Source organism: Pelodiscus sinensis, chromosome 12 (assembly GCF_049634645.1).
Source record: "Pelodiscus sinensis isolate JC-2024 chromosome 12, ASM4963464v1, whole genome shotgun sequence".
Taxonomy (NCBI): domain Eukaryota; kingdom Metazoa; phylum Chordata; order Testudines; family Trionychidae; genus Pelodiscus; species Pelodiscus sinensis.
In genome coordinates, this window is record NC_134722.1 from 30459519 (window position 1) to 30479029 (window position 19511).

Sequence of the window (19511 nt, forward strand, 5' to 3'; positions counted from 1 at the left end):
TCAAGGTCCCTGCCAAAGTCAGCATTCTATCCTTATCTCCGTATGGAGGCGAGAGGCGAAGGCAGCGTCTTATTACAGCTCTCGCGTTGTCAAGAGTCAGAATTAGCCTGACTCTTGCTCACAAGACCAAGATGGCTGCACACAAATTCCCTTATTCCCTTTTCCCTGCCTCCACACCATGCGCTTCTCTACGGTCAGTGAGTCTCGAGTGCCCCAGGCTTCAGGGCAAGATAAAGCCATTTGTGAAGTTCCATGAAAGTGGCCTTGTGCATTTGGAAGTTCTGCAGCCACTACTGATTGTCCCATACCTGCAGCACTGTCTTAGGGCACCAGAACCAGCATTCCACTATTTCCAGAGGATCAATTACTGGCTGTCTTTTTCCAATTCACTGAATGCAAGGGCTTGCCTGTACAGCGCATCCATGGCACTCTGAGGGTGTATCTAGACTACACCTCTCTGTTGGCACGTCAAAATTGCTAATGAAGCTGGGATTTAAATATCCCACTCCTCATTAGTATAAACATGGCCGCCGCTTTTTTTTGAAACAGAGCTTTTTCAACTAAACCGGCAGTCTAGATGCGGCTCTGTCGAAAATAAAGCCTTTTTCAACAGATCCTGTAAACTTCATTTTTTGAGGAATACAGGATCTATCAAAAAAGGATTTATTTTTGACAGATCCACGTCTAGCATGCCATTTTTTTAAAAAAAAGCTCCATTTTGAAAAAACTGGCAGCCATGTTTATGCTAATGAGGAGCGGGATATTTAAATCCTGGCTTCATTAGCAATTTCGACGTGCTTGATTTGCATCCTTCTGTTGACAGAGAGATACAGTCTAGACGTAGCCTGAGATGGAGAAGATTGCTCCTCTTCCTGGAGGAGTGACTTGTTTATGCTCTCAAAATACTACACCATTAGGCGCATCAAGATAGACATCAACCTCATCCTGGTTTGATGCAGAACATGATCTATTGGGGGCGGGAGAAGTATGATTGTGCTGCTATGGCATTTGTGCAGGTAACCATGGTCAAAAAGGCTGTTTTCTATTGATCTCTAGGAAGGGAGGAGGGAAAAGATGAGTGAATTATGGGACACTGAGGACGTGACCCCAGAACCACCTGCTGCACAGTTTTGGTCCCAGCGTGCACTGGGAGTGTACCTCAGAATGCAAACTGGTGCAGGCACTGCAGGATAGCTACCCACAATGCATCGCTCTCAAAGTAGATGGCAGTCTCCCTACTGGGGATGCACTCTTTTGAACTACGTTTAATTCTTGCATACAGTAGGGACATGGACCTTCAACTTTGCAAGATCGGGTGACCAGAAATTGACTTTAATAGATTTGACCTTATCTTGTAATGTTTCAACAAGGCCTTAGTTTCAACATGGCTGCTTTGGAGAACTGTCCCTTCTGTAATGGAATCAAAAATCTGTGGAAAATGACCATTTCAGTCTTTTTTGGAGTTCTACATTTTGGGCTGAGAAATGAGCTATGGCAATATAACACTTGAAGCCTGAAATAAAATGCCTCTACCTTTTACAGATTTGTCTAAATAAAAGGCAATTAACTACATGGGGAACGTGTTGTTTTTTCTAATGCTGTGGTCACCAACCCGTCGATTGTGAGGGCTCGACCAGTCGATTGCAAGACGTTCTGGGCCTCCCTCTCCGATTTCCCTCCAACCCCAAGAAGCCCCACTACCTACCTTCAGCGACAATGGAGGTAGCGCCGGCTTCCTGCGAGATGGACGGAAGTCCAGCAGCTGCGCACCACCTCTGTGGGGGGAGGAGGGAGTCACCCCGGAGGAGGCATGTGCCGGGACTTTCCCTCCTCTGCAAGAGGGAGGGGGAGTTGTCCCCCGAGGAGTCCCGGCAGGAGGCGAGTGCGGGAAACTCCCTGCCCCCATCAACACCCTGTCCCCTGATGCAGAATCCTGCCCCACTGACACCATGTCCCTTGCCCCCCCGGCACCCTGTCTCCTCTCCCCTGTCCCCCACTGGCACCCTGTCCCCTGCCCCAGCACCCACTAGCACCCTTCCCTAGTACCATGTCCCCTGCTTCCATCACCATAGCTGGGGCCACATTAGTGAGGCTTGGGGTTTTTTTGGAGGAGTTATTGCATCTCACTTGTGTGGCTCCAACTGACTTTTCCGTGGGTCAGTGATCCTGATTCAAAACAGGTTCCCTGCCCTTCTCATAAATAAAGACAGTGCAGAAACTTTTTGTGTTTGACATAGTATTTTATTTAAAAATGAAGCCTGGCCAACAAGCCCGCAATTGAGGCCAAGCCCCCATCTGGCTGCAGGATCATAACACTCCTGCACTGCCCCCTCCCCAGCCCTAGATCTCAGCCTATCATACACCGGAACCCCCTGCCCTGAGCCCAACATACCCCAACCCAAATTCCTGCACCCTCACATCCACAAGCCTCTGGCTTACTTAGTACTCCAAGCCTCCATATGACCCCAACACTCCCCAGCCTGCAGCCCCCTCCCCAACCTAGTGTCCCCTTCTCCACCTCCTTCTGCATCCAAATGTCCTCCTAGAGCTTACACCACTCACCCTTTCCCACACCCAAATCCCTCATTCCCATCCCAGAGCCCACATCCTGTCTCCATCCAGGGGGTATGTCTACACTACCCTCCTAGTTCGAACTAGGAGGGTAATATAGGCATACCGCACTTGCAAATGAAGCCCGGGATTTGAATTTCCCGGGCTTCTTTTGCATAAGCGGGGAGCCGCCATTTTTAAATGTACCGAGGTGTACCGGTAGTTCGGAATAGGAATCCTAGTCCGAACTACCTAGTTCGAGCCCCGTGTAGCTGCGCTACACGGGGTTCGAACCAGCGGGGATTTAAAAATGGCGGCTCCCCGCTTATGCAAATGAAGCCCGGGAAATTCAAATCCCGGGCTTCATTTGCAAGTGCGGTATGCCTACATTACCCCGCTAGTTCGAACTAGCGGGGTAGTGTAGACATACCCAGGGAGAGTACGGCTAGACTGCAGGAGTTTTTCCAGGATTCCAGAGATATCCCAGAAAAACTCTTCCCCATCCAGAGACGCGTTTGTTCTTCTGCTTTTTTTTAGTGGAAGAGCCAACATGCTCTTTCGGTAACCCCTGTATTCCTTATTCCATGTGGAATAAGGGGGCTTCTGAAAGAAGGGGTTTTTCTGACATTTGGTCCAGTCTAGACAGGCCAAATGTTGGAAAAACCTCTTCCTACAGAAGAATCGGAAAAAAAGCAGCAGTGTAGAGTGTATAAGGGCTGGGGATAGCAAGTGATGGAGAGGAGGAGACTAGAGAGGACGGGGTTTCAAGGAAGGGGGTGAAGTCTTGGGGGAAGGATGGGTTGGTAGATCTTGGCTTGTTCTGACATTTAAAAAGTGATCTTGGGTGTAAAAAGGATGGAGACCACTGTTCTAATGTTTTTACAGCTTGAATCGACTTGTAAGAGCTTTAATCCATTTGTCTGGTGCTGATCTGAGAAATCCTATTAAACAACAGGGCTACGTTTACACAGGCAGCTTCTTGCGCAAGAACTCTTCCAGAAGAGAGTGTTTATACTGGCATGTGCTTTTGCGCAAGAGCATCCATGCCAGTGTAGATGTTCTCTTGTGCAAGAAAGCTCTGATGGCCATTTTAACCATAGAGCTTTCTTGTGCAAGAAATTCATGTTGCCTGTCTACACTGGTCCCTTGCACAAGAACAGTTGAGCAAGAGGGCTTATTCCTGAGCAGGAGCATCAGAGTTCTTGTGCAAGAAGCACTGATTCCATACATTAGAAAGTCAGTGTACTTGCACAAGAACTCGCGGCCAGTGTAGACAGGCAGCAAGTTTTTGCACAAAAGCAGCCGCTTTTGCGCAAGATCGCATCAATGTAGACATAGCCCAGGAGTCATTTGTTTCTATATTTTGGAAAATAAAATCTTGACTGGATGATGTAGTGTGATTGAATTACTCTGTTCTTGTAAGTTAATGGAATGGAGATTCAGCCGTGGAAACGACACAAGGGTAATCCATGCCTGATTGGGAAGAGGAGCATAGAAATCCCCAGAGGCAGCTTGAAATTGTCATGTTTTGTCCTTGGCTATGCTGAATCTACATTTATGCAGCATCAATCAAAAAAATTATGGACAGCACTACATGGAATCTAAGAACACTGTGTCTCCCTGAGAAGCAACTTTATGTAGGGGGATTTGCAGTACAGTAAACTTCCGATAATCTGGCACCTTTAGGACCCAGGAGGTGCCGGATTATCAAATATGCCGGACTATCAGAAGGGGGGGCTATAAGGGGTCTGGGCTGGGGTTGGGGGAATGACGCTGTGGGACCAACCCGGCAGCACCCCAGCCGCTCTACCCCAGGCATCCCCAAGTCAGCTGCTGCTGAAACTGACCAGCAGCTGACTTGGGGAAGCCCGGGGCAGAGCAGCTGGGATGCTGCCGGGTTGGTCCCGCAGAGCAGAGGGGCGGTGCTAGGGGACCAAACCAACACCCCAGCTGCTCTGCCCCAGGCGTCCCCAAGTCAGCCACTGCTGAAACTGACCAGCAGATGACTCGGGGGAGCCTGAGGCAGAGCAGCTCCAATTGTCCAGCTGCCTGGAGCACTTCCGGGTCCCGGGTGGTGCCGGACTATCAGGAGTGCCAGACCACTGGATGCCTGACAACTGGAGTTTTACTGTACGTGGGGGAGGGAGACAAAGCAGTTTGCTAAAATTGTATTAGATTTTTAAAATATATCATGAAAAGTTTAAACGTTAAAATATTAGGTACATTTTACTTAGAGTTGCACAGGTTGCAGCCTAAGCAATACCCTTAAAAAAAAAAAACCATCATCCTGGACCGAAAAAAATGTAATTTTTTTTTTTTACAATCTCCAACTTTGGTTGTACACAACTTAAATTATAATAGTTACAGCCAATATTCTCTCTCAATTTTTTTCCATCCATGTGTGGAATATATTTTATGTGCATCAAGGCATGTGCAGATGTGCACCACCAAAACACATGCTGCTGGCTGTGGGCACTCTGCTTATCACCTGGGTGGAACCTGAATCTTGGGTAGCCAGCCTGCTAAAAAACATACTGGCAAGAGTGGGGAAAGGGGACGGAATGCATGTAGTCTACAGCAGTGTTTCTTAACTTTTTTTTATAAAGTACCCCTTTTAAAAAAATAAGTACCCCCAATACCTACAGTTTTCAGACACACCATTTTTTTCTACCATTACAACACATTTGTTTAAACAACTTAATAGTAGCTGGGCGGGCACTGACATTTGTTGGGTGTAAAGAGTACACAAATAATAAAACGCTGTAAAACTTAAAACAAAAATTCAGTTGTCGGCAAATTTCAGTTGTGTTGATGCACCCGCCCCCAGCTTATCGGTTAATCAAGTCCACTGTTACATCCTTACTGGGAGATGCAGGGTAACGTTGAGCTGCTAACAGAACCAGCAGCCTCTCACTTTGGAAAATGTAGCAGGGCAGCCTTGCCCCCCCCAGGGGAGAAGGCGGGCACTGCTTAGCATACAGGAAAAGGAGCAGGCCTGCCTGGGCCTAGTCTCCCAAAAAGCAGCGAGCGCTGCCCGTGCTACTTGGTTTCCTACCAGCCCGGGGCCCGGCCGGGCTGTGCCGAGAGAGCCTGCGGGTAGCACGCTCCCTTAGCGGAACGGGCAGCCGCAGTTTCCTTTCCCCGGCGCTCGCCGCGCCTGCGCCAGGTCCAGGGCCGGGCTGCAGCCGCACACGTGGGGCTCAGCGCTCGCCTCCGACCCGGCGAGGCAGGGACGCCGCCGCCCCCCGTCCGCGGGCAGGCACCATGGGCAAGAGCAAGGCCAAGAGGTTCCGGAGAGCCCCGTTCTCCCCAGCAGGCCCGCAGCGGCCGGTCAGCGCGGAGGCGCCGGCCGGAGATGGCGGCGATGCAGGCTCCCCGGCCGCTGAGCTGCTGGAGCAAGTAAGTGAAAGCGGCTCCTCCCGGGCGGCACGTCGGTGTGTGGGGGCTGAGACAGGCCGGCGTCCTGCCGCGCCCGCCCGCCTGCCTCTGCCCTGCAGGCAGCGGCTCTGTGCAGGGGGAGCCTCCCCTAGAGCCTGGATGGGGACGGGTTGTCCTCCCTGCAGGTGGGCTGGGGCCCCCTAGCCTCTGCGGAGACGGGGGGGGGGGGTGAGTTGTGCCCCCCAAGTGGGCTGGGTCCATCCAGCCTGGATGGAAACTGGGGGTCCATTGTGCCTCAGATGATCTAGGGGGCTCCGTGTGTGGGATGGGGGGAGGCTTGCTCTCTCCCCATGTGTGCACGGGAGGAGAAGGCCCCTGTGTGGTTTCACTAGCATGTTTGGGGCGATTGATGGGTGTGTTTTTGAGCGTGGCATTACCCTCCCCTGGCTTTGGGAGGGGAGCTGGAGTCAGTGCCAGAAGAGGATGTACTCTGCACCTGGCTTAGGCTTGAGCTGTGGTGTGCAGGAGGTAGCTTTGGAGCTAAAGCCTGGGCTGACCAGTTTTCCACCTGGGCTATGTGTGCTAACCATGTGCAGGGAGATGAACTTTTTTGTTCCTGTCAGCATCTCTTCAGAGGGGAAGGAGCTAAGATGTGGGGAGTAGCCTCTGGGTGAGAGAGAAATGCACAGATTGATGGTCCAACACCAAGTATCAGGTTGCCACTCTCTGACTCAGAATCATAGAACTGTAGGGCTGGAAGGGCCTTTGAGAAGTCATCAAGGCCAGTCTGAGGCAAAACCAAGTAAATGTAGACCACCCCTGATGGGGAGTCCACAACCTCCCCTGGAAACCTATTCCAGAACTTACATAATTAAAATGCTTTTCTAATATCTAATCCAAATGTCCCTTGCTGGAGATTAAGACCATTATTTCTTATCCTGCCTTTAATGGACATGGATCACCATTGCCTTTATAAAAATCCTTATCACACTGGAGACTGTTTCTGCCTTTTCCAAAGACTGAAAACATGCCTAGCTTTTTAATCTTTCTTTGAGGTCAGGTTTTCCTAACTCTTTTCTTGTTGTGGCTGCTCTGAGTCTTCTAAAGCAAGGGTTCCCAAACTGGGGGGTGTGCTTCCCGGGGGGGGGGGAGGTGAAGAAATTCCAGGGGGGGGTGTGAGGCAACCCCACCTTCCCGTCAGTTCCTTTTTTGGCTCAACAAGTTTTGCTGCTATTGGGGGAGGAAGCGAAGGGGGCGTGAGGGTTTCTCAAAAATCAAAAAGGGGGCGTGATGCCTAAAGGTTTGGGAACCACTGTTCTAAAGTGTGGCACTCAGAATTGGACACACTATTCTAGCTGAGGCCTCATCTGTGCCAAGCAGAGCAATTACTTCCTGTATCTTACATGTGATGCACATGTAAGTTAGGGTTGTAAAATCCCAGTTAATCAGTTAAATGTTAGATTGACCTAATGTTTAACCAGTTAACTGACTAAGTGGGTTCCGGGCTGAATCTGCCGCTGGCTTCTGGCTTGAAGCCCCTGTCCCCAGTGGGCCCGGTCTTCCTGCAGACAGAGGGAGGAGCCCCTGACTGGAACTAGTAAGAATTACCTGTTTAGGGCACTGCTTACCTGTTAATTGGTTAACCAGTTAACCTTTCACATCCCTACTGTGAATACACTCCAGGATATAAGTTTTTTTCCAGAACTGTGTCACATTGTCAACTCATATTCACTTCGTGATCCATTCTAATCTCCACCTTCTTTTCAGTAGTACTGTGATTTAGGTCAGTGGTGCACATACCTTTTCAGTCATCACCCCTCCTTAGCATGAATGGAATCAGGCTGCATTCCCCCCGCCCCCGCATCACTTCACAGCCCTGGGTTCCGAAATGGAGCTTGGGCTGAAGGTGGAACTGGGAAGAGGGAGAAGCTGGGGATAGAGGCAGCTTACATGTGAGCTTTTGTCACCCATTACCTTTGAATGTAGTTTAAAACCTTCTTGCTCAGTTGGAGAGTTAGTGCACGAAGATGCTTTTTCCCTTCCTGGTCAGGTGGACCCCATCACTTCCTAACAGACCTTCTTCCCAGAACAGCATCCCAAGGTCGAGGAAACAAAAGCTCTCCTGGCACACCAGTGCAGCCCTGAATTCATCTCCAGGATGAGCATATTCATCCTTTACCCTCAATTGGGAGGATAGACAAGAAGACAACCTATGTTTCTGATTCCTTCACTCTCCCTCCCAAAGCCTTATAGTTGCTGTTGAACTTTTCCAGATCAGACCTGTCAGTATCATTAGGACATGAAGCAATGGGCTTAAACTGCAGAAAGGGAGGGTTAGGTTGGACATTAGGAAAAACTTCCTAACTGTCAGGGTGGTTACACATGGGAATAAATTGCCTAGGGAGGTTGTGGAGTCTCCATCTCAAGAGATATTTAAGAGCAGGTTAGACAGACACCTCTCAGGGATAGTCTAGACCAGTGTTTCTGAACCAGTGGTAAGAGTACTCTGAGGAGTTCTTGAGAGAAGTCTGCGAGGTACGTCAATACAACTGAAATTTGGAGAAAACTGAATTTTTGTGTTAAATTTTACAGCACTTTATTATTTTTGTACGTTTTGCACCCAAAAATGTCATCACCCGTCCGGCTACAATTAAGTTGTTTAAACAAATGTGTTGCAATGGTAGAAAAAATGTTTGTGTCTCTGAAAACTGTAGGTACTGGGGGTACTTACAATTTTTTTTAAAGGGGTACTTTATTAAAAAAAAAGGTTGAGAAACACTGGTCTAGATGGTACTTGGTCCTGCTGTGAGGTCAGTGGGCAGCAATTGATGAATTCTCGAGGTCCCTTCCAGTTCTGGTGTTCTGTGATTCTATTATCATTGTGAGCTTCTGCAGCCTTTCTGTCATGTCTTAGATGCAAGCTATAGGCAGACAGCACACCTCCCATGACATCATATCAGAACTGGAGTGTGATGCCTCTGTCCAGCTCAGAAGAGAGTCCTTAATGACTAGCACCCTACACTGCCTCCTCTTGGCTGCAGTTGTCCTGAGCTTCCCATTTTGGGGGCAGGTGGCTCCTCCTCAGCCATTGAAGTCTGCTCCTCATCTCCTGTTGCTGGTACTGCATACTGGTATTCAACCTTGATGAAAGAGGGACCTGGGATGTTTGTGGTGCAGTCTATCGCCTGAGATTGCTGGCAGCCAGTTCTTCTCTGATGCAGTCATCTGTAATTGGCTTGCATCCTCCATCCCAGATGTTTCCATGAGCATCCTGCCAATAAAGCCTTCATACTCTTGGATACTATGCAGACAAGTTGCCTTGTTTGGCAGCTCCACAGGTACTGAAAATAGGAGCATGGCAGCAACACCCCCTGGCTTGAAGTGGTTTCCATCATATACAGGATTTACAGTTTGGTTTAATGGCTCTCAGCACCTCCACTACAAAAATTGTTCCAGAACCTCTGGGCAGCTCTTATGTCTTTCCTGAAGACTCCACCAACAGACTCATTTCACACCAGGCAAGGATGTGTAAGCTGTGTTTTCAGCAAGTCACAACCAACACCTGTGTGGAAGCCTCTAGGATTTGGATATGTCTGTCAAGGGGCCCCACAGAAACAGTGTAAAGAAAATCTAGCAGTGGTATTGGCAACCATCACTCTCCCCTCATGGCAGCTTCTTCTCTGTAGAGCAAGGGTGGGCAATACTTTTTAAAGTGGGGGGGAAGGCATTTTTGGAGGGAGATATACCTATCTCATAGAGCTTGAAGGGATTTTGAGAGGTCATGGAGTCTAGTCCCCTGCCCTCACGGCAGGACCAAGTACCATCCTTGACAATTATGCCCCAGATCCCTAAATGGCCCCCTCAGGGATTGAGCTCACAACCCTGGGTTTAGCAGGCCAGCCCTCAAATCACTGAGCTATCCTTCCCTTGCGCTTGGCGGGCTGTATCCGACCCCTGGAGGCTCTCTTGCCCACCCTTGCTGTAGTGTGCCTGCAAGTTAAGGGAAGGGAGACAGGGAAACAAAAACAAAAACAAAACCAAGAACAGAAAGGAAAAAAGGTGACCTGGAAAACTACAGACTTGTTAATTTGACCTCAGTTGTATGCACAGTTTTGGAACAAATTTTAAAGGAGAGCATAGTTGAGGACATGGAGGTAAATAGTAATTGGGATAGATGCAACATGGACAGGTAGATTGTGCTAGACAAACACATCTCCTTCTTTGAGAAGATTCCTCTGTCTAAAAAAATCAGTTGATCTAACCTACCTGGATTTCAGGAAAGCAATTGATACAGTTCTACATTGGAAATTATTAGTTAAATTGGAGATGATGGGAGATTAATATGAAAAATGAAAGGTGGATAAGGAACTGGTTAAAAACAAGTCTACAGTGGGTGAACTACTGAACGTGAACTGTCCAGCTGGCCAGAGGTTACTAGCGGAATTTCTCAGGGATCGATCCTGGGACCTGTCTTTTTAATATTTTTATTAATAGCCTGGAACAGAAAGTGGGAAGTGTTAATAAAATTTGCAGATGACAGAAAGTGGGAAGGTATTGCCACTATGGAGGAGGATTGGAATATCATACAAGAAGATCTGGATGACCTTGAAAACTGGAGTACTAGAAATAAGATTAAACATAATAGTGCAAAATGCAAGGTCATGCATTTAGAGACTAATAATAAGAATTGTGACTATAAGCTAGGGCCTTATCAGTTAAAAGCAACAGAAGAGGAGGAAGACATGGGTGTATTGATTGATCACAGGGTGATTGATTCCCCCAGTGTGATGCAGCCATGAACAAGGCTAATGCCAGTCCTAAGATGCATCAGGCAAGGTTTTCCAGTAGAGACAGGGAAGTGTTGTTAATCTCCTACCACAGTGTTTTTCAACCAGTGGTACGAATACATTTATTCTCAGTAACTTGAAGGTTTTAAACCAGTGTTTCTTAAACTTTTTAAGACCGAGGCACACCAAACAATATTTTTTTTTATGAGGGATACCAAGGATTTTTTGTTGGGGGGGGGGAGGGGAGGGAAGTCGTGGAGAAAGTTATTGAAAGAAAAAAAGGTTGCCTGCCCCTTTAAGGGCAGCAGTTTTGATTTCTGTTCTCTGCGGCACATCTCCGACTGCCTCGCGGCACACCGGTGTACCATGGAACACAGTTTAAGAAACACTGTTTTAAACCATGATTTGAGGACAAGACCATCCCTACCAATATGCAAAACATGCAACTTCATATGGCATCCAATTGCCCTGAATTTTATGGTGCCCTGTGCATCTGTTGCATATAGACCGGTGCCAGCTTTGGCAACCTGCAGCCCCCACGCCCTTACCCTGGGGACTCTGTGCCAGCTCCAGTGGCCAACCTGCCACCTCACCTGGCTGCACCCAGCCACTGTTCACTAGTCAGCAGCAAGTGGCCTAGGCTGGAGGACTCCAAAGGAGCAGAGGCCAGCCACACAGCTGGTGGCTGGAGAGAACTGGTGCTTTCCCCTTCAAAGCATTGCTTCTCTCTGGCTGTGTGGCCACCCTCTGCTCCTCCAGACCACACTCACCATGCCCATGCCTCCTGTCTACTCCCCTGAGGCTGTCAGGTGAGCCCCTGCCCTGCTCCTGTTTAGGGCTGTCATCTCTGAAGAGAGACCATTTGTGGCAGTGGTTTCTAGTATGGGAGAGTTGGTAATGCTACTTCTGTGGCAGGTTCTAGTGCTGGGCTGTGTAGGGTACCAGCACTGATGAGAGACAGTCTTGTTTGAGGGCTTCAGTAACTCCACCAGAGGATATGGGTTTATTACAGGAGTGGGCAGGTGAGGTTCTGTAGCTTGCAATGTGTAGGAGGTCAGATTGGATGATCGTTATAGAAGTCTCCATGTCCAACCATACCTCCCTGCCTTCCTGACAAACTCTTAGACTTGCAGGTGCTTTCATCTCACCAGCCACATGTTTTGCCCCAGCTCTTCCCTTGAGTCTTGCTGCCATTCTTGAGGAGAAAAAGAGGAGGCAACTGAATGTCTGAAGTTTGACCTTTTTTTTTCACCTGGACTATTGTTTTTCATACAGGGGAGGATCACACAGAGTAAATGACCAAACTTGCTCTACCTTTGAAGAAAAATAGTGTAGTTTAATCTTTGATATGTAAGCCCCCACCCCCTCTTACTAACCCACTCTTCTCTGTTCTTCTGCTTCGTCAGCAGAGGCACTGCTCTGGCGGACTGGAATGTGACTGGAGTGAGCAGGGGCAGCAGTGACTTTGAAGGGTGGCACAGCTGTGCCTCTCATCCCCTCTCTTTTTTTTTTAACTTCTCTATTATTACTGCTCTTTGAAACAGCTGTTGTTGGCCCACTGGCCTTTAAACCATGTGACAAGCTCAGGGCAGCCTGGGGATTACTGTGGGGGCCTGGTGCTGGCATCAGGGGGTTAGGCCCATCTGTGCACTCCTCAGTGGCAGCAGGAGCCGTGAGAAGCGAAGTGACGCAGCCTGAGCATGCAGTGCTTTGCCATCTCCCCGCTCGGTCTCTCCGCTTCATTGTGGCTGTGAGAAACAGAGCAATCCTGCCCACTCTGCTCCCCCCAAGCAATGTGCCTGGGACTTGGGCTGGGGGGGAATGGAGTGGCCTGGGTCTGGGCCATTCCACTTCCTTCTGCTGTGATGAGTGGGTGGGGAACCCAACCCCTGCTGCTGGCATCAGGCCCTCTGGTAATCCCCTGGGCTGCCTCACTCAAGGGAGGGGATTTGGAGAAGGGGTGCAATGAGGGTGGGAAGAGGTAGGACGGAGAAGGGGTAGGACTTGAGGGAAGGGATAGAGTGGGGGAGGGGCCTGCGATGGGGGGGGGGGAGTTGTCCTGGACACTGCACCCCTATAGGGATAGCTGTTCCCTGTGAGAATTTGAGTCTACCTGAGCCGAGCTTTTTCCTGCAAACAGCGAGGGAGATAATTAAGGACTCAGCAGTATCAAGAGAACAAACATAAACCCCCCCAAAACTAGTTTTAGCCTTTCACCCATCGTAACCCTTCACATTTAACTGTCATGGAAGAGGATTACACGTAAGGCCCAAGTAGACATGTTACATGAGTGTGAGAAGTCGCAGCTGTTTTTCCATCATTAGACTTTGTAGTCTCATTACTTGAACTGATTGAACAAATGCTTGCTCCCTATTTCTGATTATTCTTTTAAGATTTAATTTTTTACTTTCAGAATTTAAAACCTAGATGAGGATCTTTGTTTTTTTAAAGTGTTTTTATTTTAAAAACTGTTAAATCTTCTTTACAGAAATAAGAAAACATAATAATGAAGGGGGAAGACAATGCAGAGCAGGAGAAAGGATAGTTGTTTTTTTTTTTTTTTTTTTGCTATAATAGTGAACTTGCTTTCGGATTTTGTTGCATCTCTTTAGCTGCAGCATCCAAGTGCGGATGTAAGAGAGTTTGCCTGTGCCAGCCTTTCCAAACTGTTGCAGCAGAAGCTTGCAATCCCAGCCTTTCTGCAGAGAGATGTTGTCCGGTGTTTGGGTCCCATGTTGCTTGATCAAAGTTTAGCTGTTCGTGAGACAGCTGCTGGAGCTCTCCGGTAAGTGATTAATAATTCTTATGCTATAAGAAGTTGTTACTGTTGCTGCAGCAGCGAATAGGAGTTTCTGATATAAGGAAACTAACTTGAATATAGTCGTCTAATAGTGTCAGGTTGGCAGAGCAGTCTAAGATGCTGTGTTAAGGTTGCAGTATCCCCTGGAGATGTGGGTTGAATCCTACCTGACAGTTGAGTCCATGTTCCAGGCAGCGGCTGGATCTCATGGCACCTTTTGGGTTGGGGATTTTCTGGGGCATCTGGTATTGGCCACTGTCGGCAGATGGACCACTGGGCTAGATGGACCATTTGGTCTGACCCAGTGTGGCTATTCTTATGTTCTTATCTTTGAAGTTTTTACTGTAATCCTATTATATGGTACTATAATCTGAAATCAGAGGGGTAGCCGTGTTAGTCTGAATCTGCAAAAGCGGCGAGGAGTCCTGTGGCACCTTATAGACTAACTGAAGTGCATCTGACGAAGTGGGTCTTTGCCCACGAAAGCTTATGCTCCTACACTTCAGTTAGTCTATAAGGTGCCACAGGACTCCTCGCCGCTTTTATAATCTGAAAAGTATTGATGGATGAATGACTACAGTCCTAATCTCACCATGAGGTTCATATGGGCAGATGCTCATTGACTTCAGTAAAGTGCAACCATGTTCTCATTGTAAGATCATGGCTTACTTTAGTAGTTGTTATTCTATGGCCTGCCTCTTGTGGCATGTTGTTTTCCATCTCTGTCAAACAAAGAAATACTAAGGGAAAACATTTTAAATGCTTGAAAATATTTAATGAGGAAACTTTCGTTTTGATAATGGTTTGGGAGCAGCTCATTAGTGAGAATTCAAAATAGCTTTTTTATCTGACAATTTTATGGGACTGTGTGGCACTCAGGCCTACAGTTGTTTTTCTTTATTTGCACAAAAACATAATGTTTGTGTTTCTTTTATAAAAGTATTTAGTAACAGTTTCCTGGAAATGTTTTGCGCACACATGCTTAAAAGATTAGCTTCCGGGATATCAGAAAGAAAAGCCTGGGAATAAGTTTCCCAAATGAAATCTTGCCATGCTATCCACATGAGACATCACTTCTCTGTTTTTAAAAACTGAGTTTTAATATCTTTTTAGATTAAGAAATGTAATAGACTAAAAGCAGGTGATTAATACAGCAGAACCTTTGTAATTAAACATTACTTAAAAAAAAAAGTAAATCTGTCTTAACCTCTAAGTCTGTTATCGTAGAAATTAAATCTATTGTCTTTGAAATATTCAAGGCATTTAATTTGTTCCAGAAATCTCAGTGCTTGTGGAGGATTTGAAGTTTGTGATGACATGGTGACTAAAGATATCATGACACCTCTTGTAGCACTTTTGAAAGAGGTATGTTTTTTTTAACTTTTATACAATTTTTAAATTGTCCTGATCTTTCTCTTTTCAAAACTATAGTGAAATGTTTATATAATTATTTTGAAGGAGTCATTTGATATTTAGGCAGAAATTTTGTCAAGATTAATATATCTCAAGTGTTAGAATTATAAGGCTACGTCTACACTGCAGGGTTTTTATGCAAAAACGGCCCAAACAGAGAGCTTTTTGCGGCAAACCTCCTTCTATAAGGCATAACTCCTTTTTGCACCACAGCTGTTTTGCAAAAAGGCATCTGTAGATGCTCTGCACAGGTTTCTTGCACAGATAGAGTCTATATGAAGAAGCACAGATGCTTTGATGGCCATTCACAGAATGGCCATTAGAGCTTTCTTGCACAAGAGCGTCCATGCAGTGTCCATGTGGTGTGGACATGCTTTTGCTCAAGAACTCTACCGCAAAAGACTTCTTGCACAAAATCCCTGCAGTGCAGAGGTAGCCTAAATGTTTTTTTTTCCTGTTCGTAGTAGATATAATCAAGCAGAATTAAAACATTAGCTGAAAATAAATTGCACTTGTGACAATCAGAATCCTGAAACTCCAATGGGAAAACGGGATTTGAATCCTAAAGAATAAGCAGTTAAATTAGTTAATTGTATATGATATTATTATACTAGATCAGTGTTTCTTAAACTGTGTTCCATGGCACGTGGGTGGAGAACAGAGTACAAAATGGCCACCCTTAAAGGGACAGGTGACTTACCCCACCCCACCCCATAACTTCCCCCTGACACTTCTCCCTCTCCCCCCTCATTCAACAAAAAGTCCTTGGTGTTCCTCATTAAAAAAATTATTGTTTGGTGTTTCTCCATCTTAAAAAGTTTAAGAAACACTGTACTAGACAAACATGTCATAGTCTTATGTGAAAGGATGTAATGTTCTGAACTTAAAAATCATTGAGATAACACCCCTGTACTCCATCTCCACAGATGGGGGGGGGGCATGACAGGGCTCAGAATGGGGGGAACTTGCTGACAGCTGCTCCTACGTCTGAATGTGCTCAGCATATTTAAAGGGGAAATGCACATCTGTTACTCGTGGAACGAGGTGTACAGATAGTTCGGAATGGCTTGTTAGTCCGAACTATCTAGCCTGTGCCGCGTGTAGCCGCGCGGCACGGGGTTCGCACTAGCCGGCTTTTAAAAATGGCGGCGCCGGCTTTATGCTAATGAAGCCCGGGAAATTCAAATCCCGGGCTTCATTAGCAAGTTCGGTATGCATACATTACCCCCCTAGTTCGAACTAGGGGGGTAGTGTAGACATACCCTCTGTCACCCACACATATTGTGTCCCACTCACACACACTGTCTTTCACACTCACCTCTTGACCCAATACATTGTTGTTGTTTTTACTTCTTTCAAAGTGTGTTTTTAGATTTTTGACCGATCTGTGCATTTCATAATGTAATTCTTCGAGTAGTGTGTTCTAAAATGCCTATGTAACCCACACATCTAGTGTGGTTCACTGTCTCTCATGTTGTGCCATGTAGACCACTTACCGTAAGAGGTAAGAACAAGAGACCTCTACAGCCTGGGCTGAGAGCCAGCTGGCTTTTAGCTCAAACAGTAGAGGCTCCTACACTAAGCCCTAGAGGTCCTAGGTTCAAATCCACACAGTGGCTGTTACACCTAACCTGTTGTGGCTGGTGCACATCCGCACATTACCTCAATAACAGAATTCATTCTTTAAATGGATGGAAAAAAAAACACCCTAGAGGGAACACCAACAGGGAGTGTTCTCGAATTGGATTCAATCTTCTGGAGGCTCCTGCAGCTAAACTGGGAGATTGTCTACTAACAGTCCAGAAACATGGAACGAAGGCCAGTGGGGGCAGTGCCTATAGGTGTGGGTCAGTGCATGGAGCAACCTGCCCCTCCACCCCAGATAGACATGCTGACTGCTTTTGGGAGTTGCACAGGTGCAAGTTGGGGATGAGACTGATTTAGCCCTGCTGTTCCACTGTGCAGGAGCCATCGGAGCTAAGCGGTGCCCAGCTGGAGCTTGCATCCCGAGTCCCTACCCCAGTCCTGAACCCACGACTGTCATCTTCCCCACACTCAGCAGATGCCTCCAGGAGATCAAGTAGATCCTGGATTGTCCTTAAATTAAAAAAGCGATCTTGTGTTTAAAAAGGTTGGAGACCACTTCTCTAAACAGACAGAAGAGCATTCTCCTGTCATCTTAACTCCACCTCCGCAAGAGACTTTAGCTGTGTAGGTAGAAGATACTCTCCTGCCAGCATAGCACTGTCTCTACAGGAGGATGAGATTAGTATAACTGTCGTTCAAGGGTGTGAATATTTCATACCCCCCAAGTGACATAGTAGTACCGAAGGAAGAATGTGGTGTGTAGACCATAGGGAAGGCTACATCTTTGGTCGCCTGTGCAACTTGCATGTGTTTGCTTTCTTGACTATTCTGGGCTTTTTTCTATTCAATCCACATCTTTTGTAGTTGTTTATCCCCAAGCAGAGCTCTGTGGTGCAAACTGTATGGCATGTGTGTGTGTCAATGTGAACTGATAACTAGGGGCCCTGTTTTATGCCTTCATGGGAGTGGTCCAGATGCCTGATATTTAAGAGCTTGAGGAGGAGTTAATACTTTAAATACTTAAATAGTTCTGTTCATTCCCTCTGGGGCACTTGACATTGGCAAGTGTTGGAAGACAGGATACTGGGCAATGGACTAGGGCAGGGGTGGACAACCCATTCCAGACGAAGAGCCACAATAACAGAGGAGACAACGTGAAGAGCCAGGGCAAAGTTGTTGAGTGTCCAAAAAAAAGAAAAAAGAAAGAAAGGAAAAAAAGTCAGGGCTGCGAAGACCCGGGGAAAAGTGTCGTCCCCCCCCCCCCTTCTCCCGGTCAACAACTTTTCCCCGGGTCTTCATGGCCCTGCCCTGTCCCTCCCGCCCCCCCTCTTTTTTTTTTGCGCTCAACAACTTTGCCCTGGCTTTTCACGCTGTCTCCACTGCTATTGTGGCTCACAAAAAAAGCACTGGAAAAGAGTGAGAGGTACAAGCTCTGGGAGGGAATTTGTGTGCAGGAGGAACATAAGAACGGCCGTACTGGGTCAGACCAAAGGTCCATCTAGCCCAGTATCCTGTCTGCTGACAGTGGCCAGCACCAGGTGCCCCGGAGAGGGTGGACCGAAGACAATGATCAAGCGATTTGTCTCCTGCCATCCCTCTCCAGCCTCTGACAAACAGAGGCCAAGGACACCATTTTATCCCCTGGCTAATAGCCTTTTATGGACCTAACCTCCATGAAATTATCTAGCTTCTCTTTAAACTCTATTATAGTTCTAGCCTTCACAGCCTCCTCTGGTAAGGAGTTCCACAGGTTGACAACACGCTGTGTGAAGAAGAGCTTTCTTTTATTAGTTTTAAACCTGCTACCCTTTAATTTCATTTGGTGTCCTCTAGTTCTTCTATTATGTGAACTACTAAATAACTTTTCTTTATCAGCCCTCTCCACACCAGTAGAGAAGAGGATGCTGGCTTAGGGAGGGGGCTCCCAGGCTGGAGAGTGTTGGGGTCAGATGGAGGGCTGGGGTGCTGAGCAAACCGCAGGGTTGTGGCTGTGAGGGTGCAGGAATTTGGGCTGGGGTGCATTAGGGGCTCAGGGCAGGGAGGCTGGGAGTATGATGGGCTCAGGACACAGATTTGCAGTGTATGGATGGTGCAGGAGTGTTGTGGCAGAAGACTGGTGCTGTAAGAGGCAGGAGTTTGGGGATGAGAGGCTCAGGACACGGGATTCCAGTGTATGATAGGCTCAGGTTTGGGATCGGAGGGGGGGGTGGGAGTGTTATGATGCTGCAGCCAGATGGGGGCTTGGCCCCAATTGGGGGCTTTTTGGCCATGATTCATTTTTAAATAAAATATGTCAAACAAAATGTTTCAGCACTGTCTTTGTGAGAGGGGCCGGGAACCTGTTCTGAGGCAGGGGTCACTGACCCACAGAAAAGTCAGTCGGGGCCACACAAGTGAGATGCAAAAAAACAACTGCTCCAACCCCCCCCCCCCCCCCCCCCCCAAACCTCACTAATATGGCCTCAGCTGTGCTAGTGAGGGCAGGGGACATGGTGCTGGGGCAGGGTGCTGGTGGGTGCTGGGGCAGGGTACTTGTGCGGTGGGGGAAGGATCTGGCCAGGAGGAGGGGACAGAGACAGCTGGGGCCAGTACTGGGGATCCCGGGTCACAGGAAGCGCGCTGGCTGCTCTTCCCCTCCCCTCTCCCAAATTCCCCCCCCCCCCCCGCTCTAACCCAAACCTCCTCCCCTTCCCCAGAGCCAGACGCACACACATGCACCCTCCCCCCACCCCCAACCCAATTCTCCTCTCCAGAGTCAGGCACACACACCCCAACCCACTTCTCCTCTCCAGAGTCAGGCACACACACCCTAACCCAATCCTCCTCCCCTTCCCCAGAGCCAAGCACACCCCCCCTCTAACTCAATTCCCCTCCCCTCCCCCAGAGCCAGGCACCGGCCCCCCTGTATACCAATCTCCCTCCACCCCGCCGCTCTAACCTAATTCTCGGGTTCCGGAACCGCCGCTGCTGCTACAGCCACGCATCTCCCTCCAGGC

At 47.8% G+C, this 19511-nt stretch overlaps 1 protein-coding gene across 1 annotated transcript in view; it reads left to right on the top strand.

The window, feature by feature from the left end:
* The first annotated feature begins 5511 nt into the window (after nt 1–5511).
* HEATR3 (HEAT repeat containing 3) overlaps nt 5512–19511 on the top strand; it is a 46131-nt gene continuing 32131 nt past the window's right edge. The window contains exons 1-3 of the mRNA XM_075940245.1: nt 5512–5949; nt 13328–13500; nt 14793–14880. Of these exons, the coding sequence (XP_075796360.1) occupies nt 5815–5949; nt 13328–13500; nt 14793–14880 (396 nt within the window). The 5' untranslated portion in view covers nt 5512–5814. The remainder of the gene's footprint in view (nt 5950–13327; nt 13501–14792; nt 14881–19511) is intronic.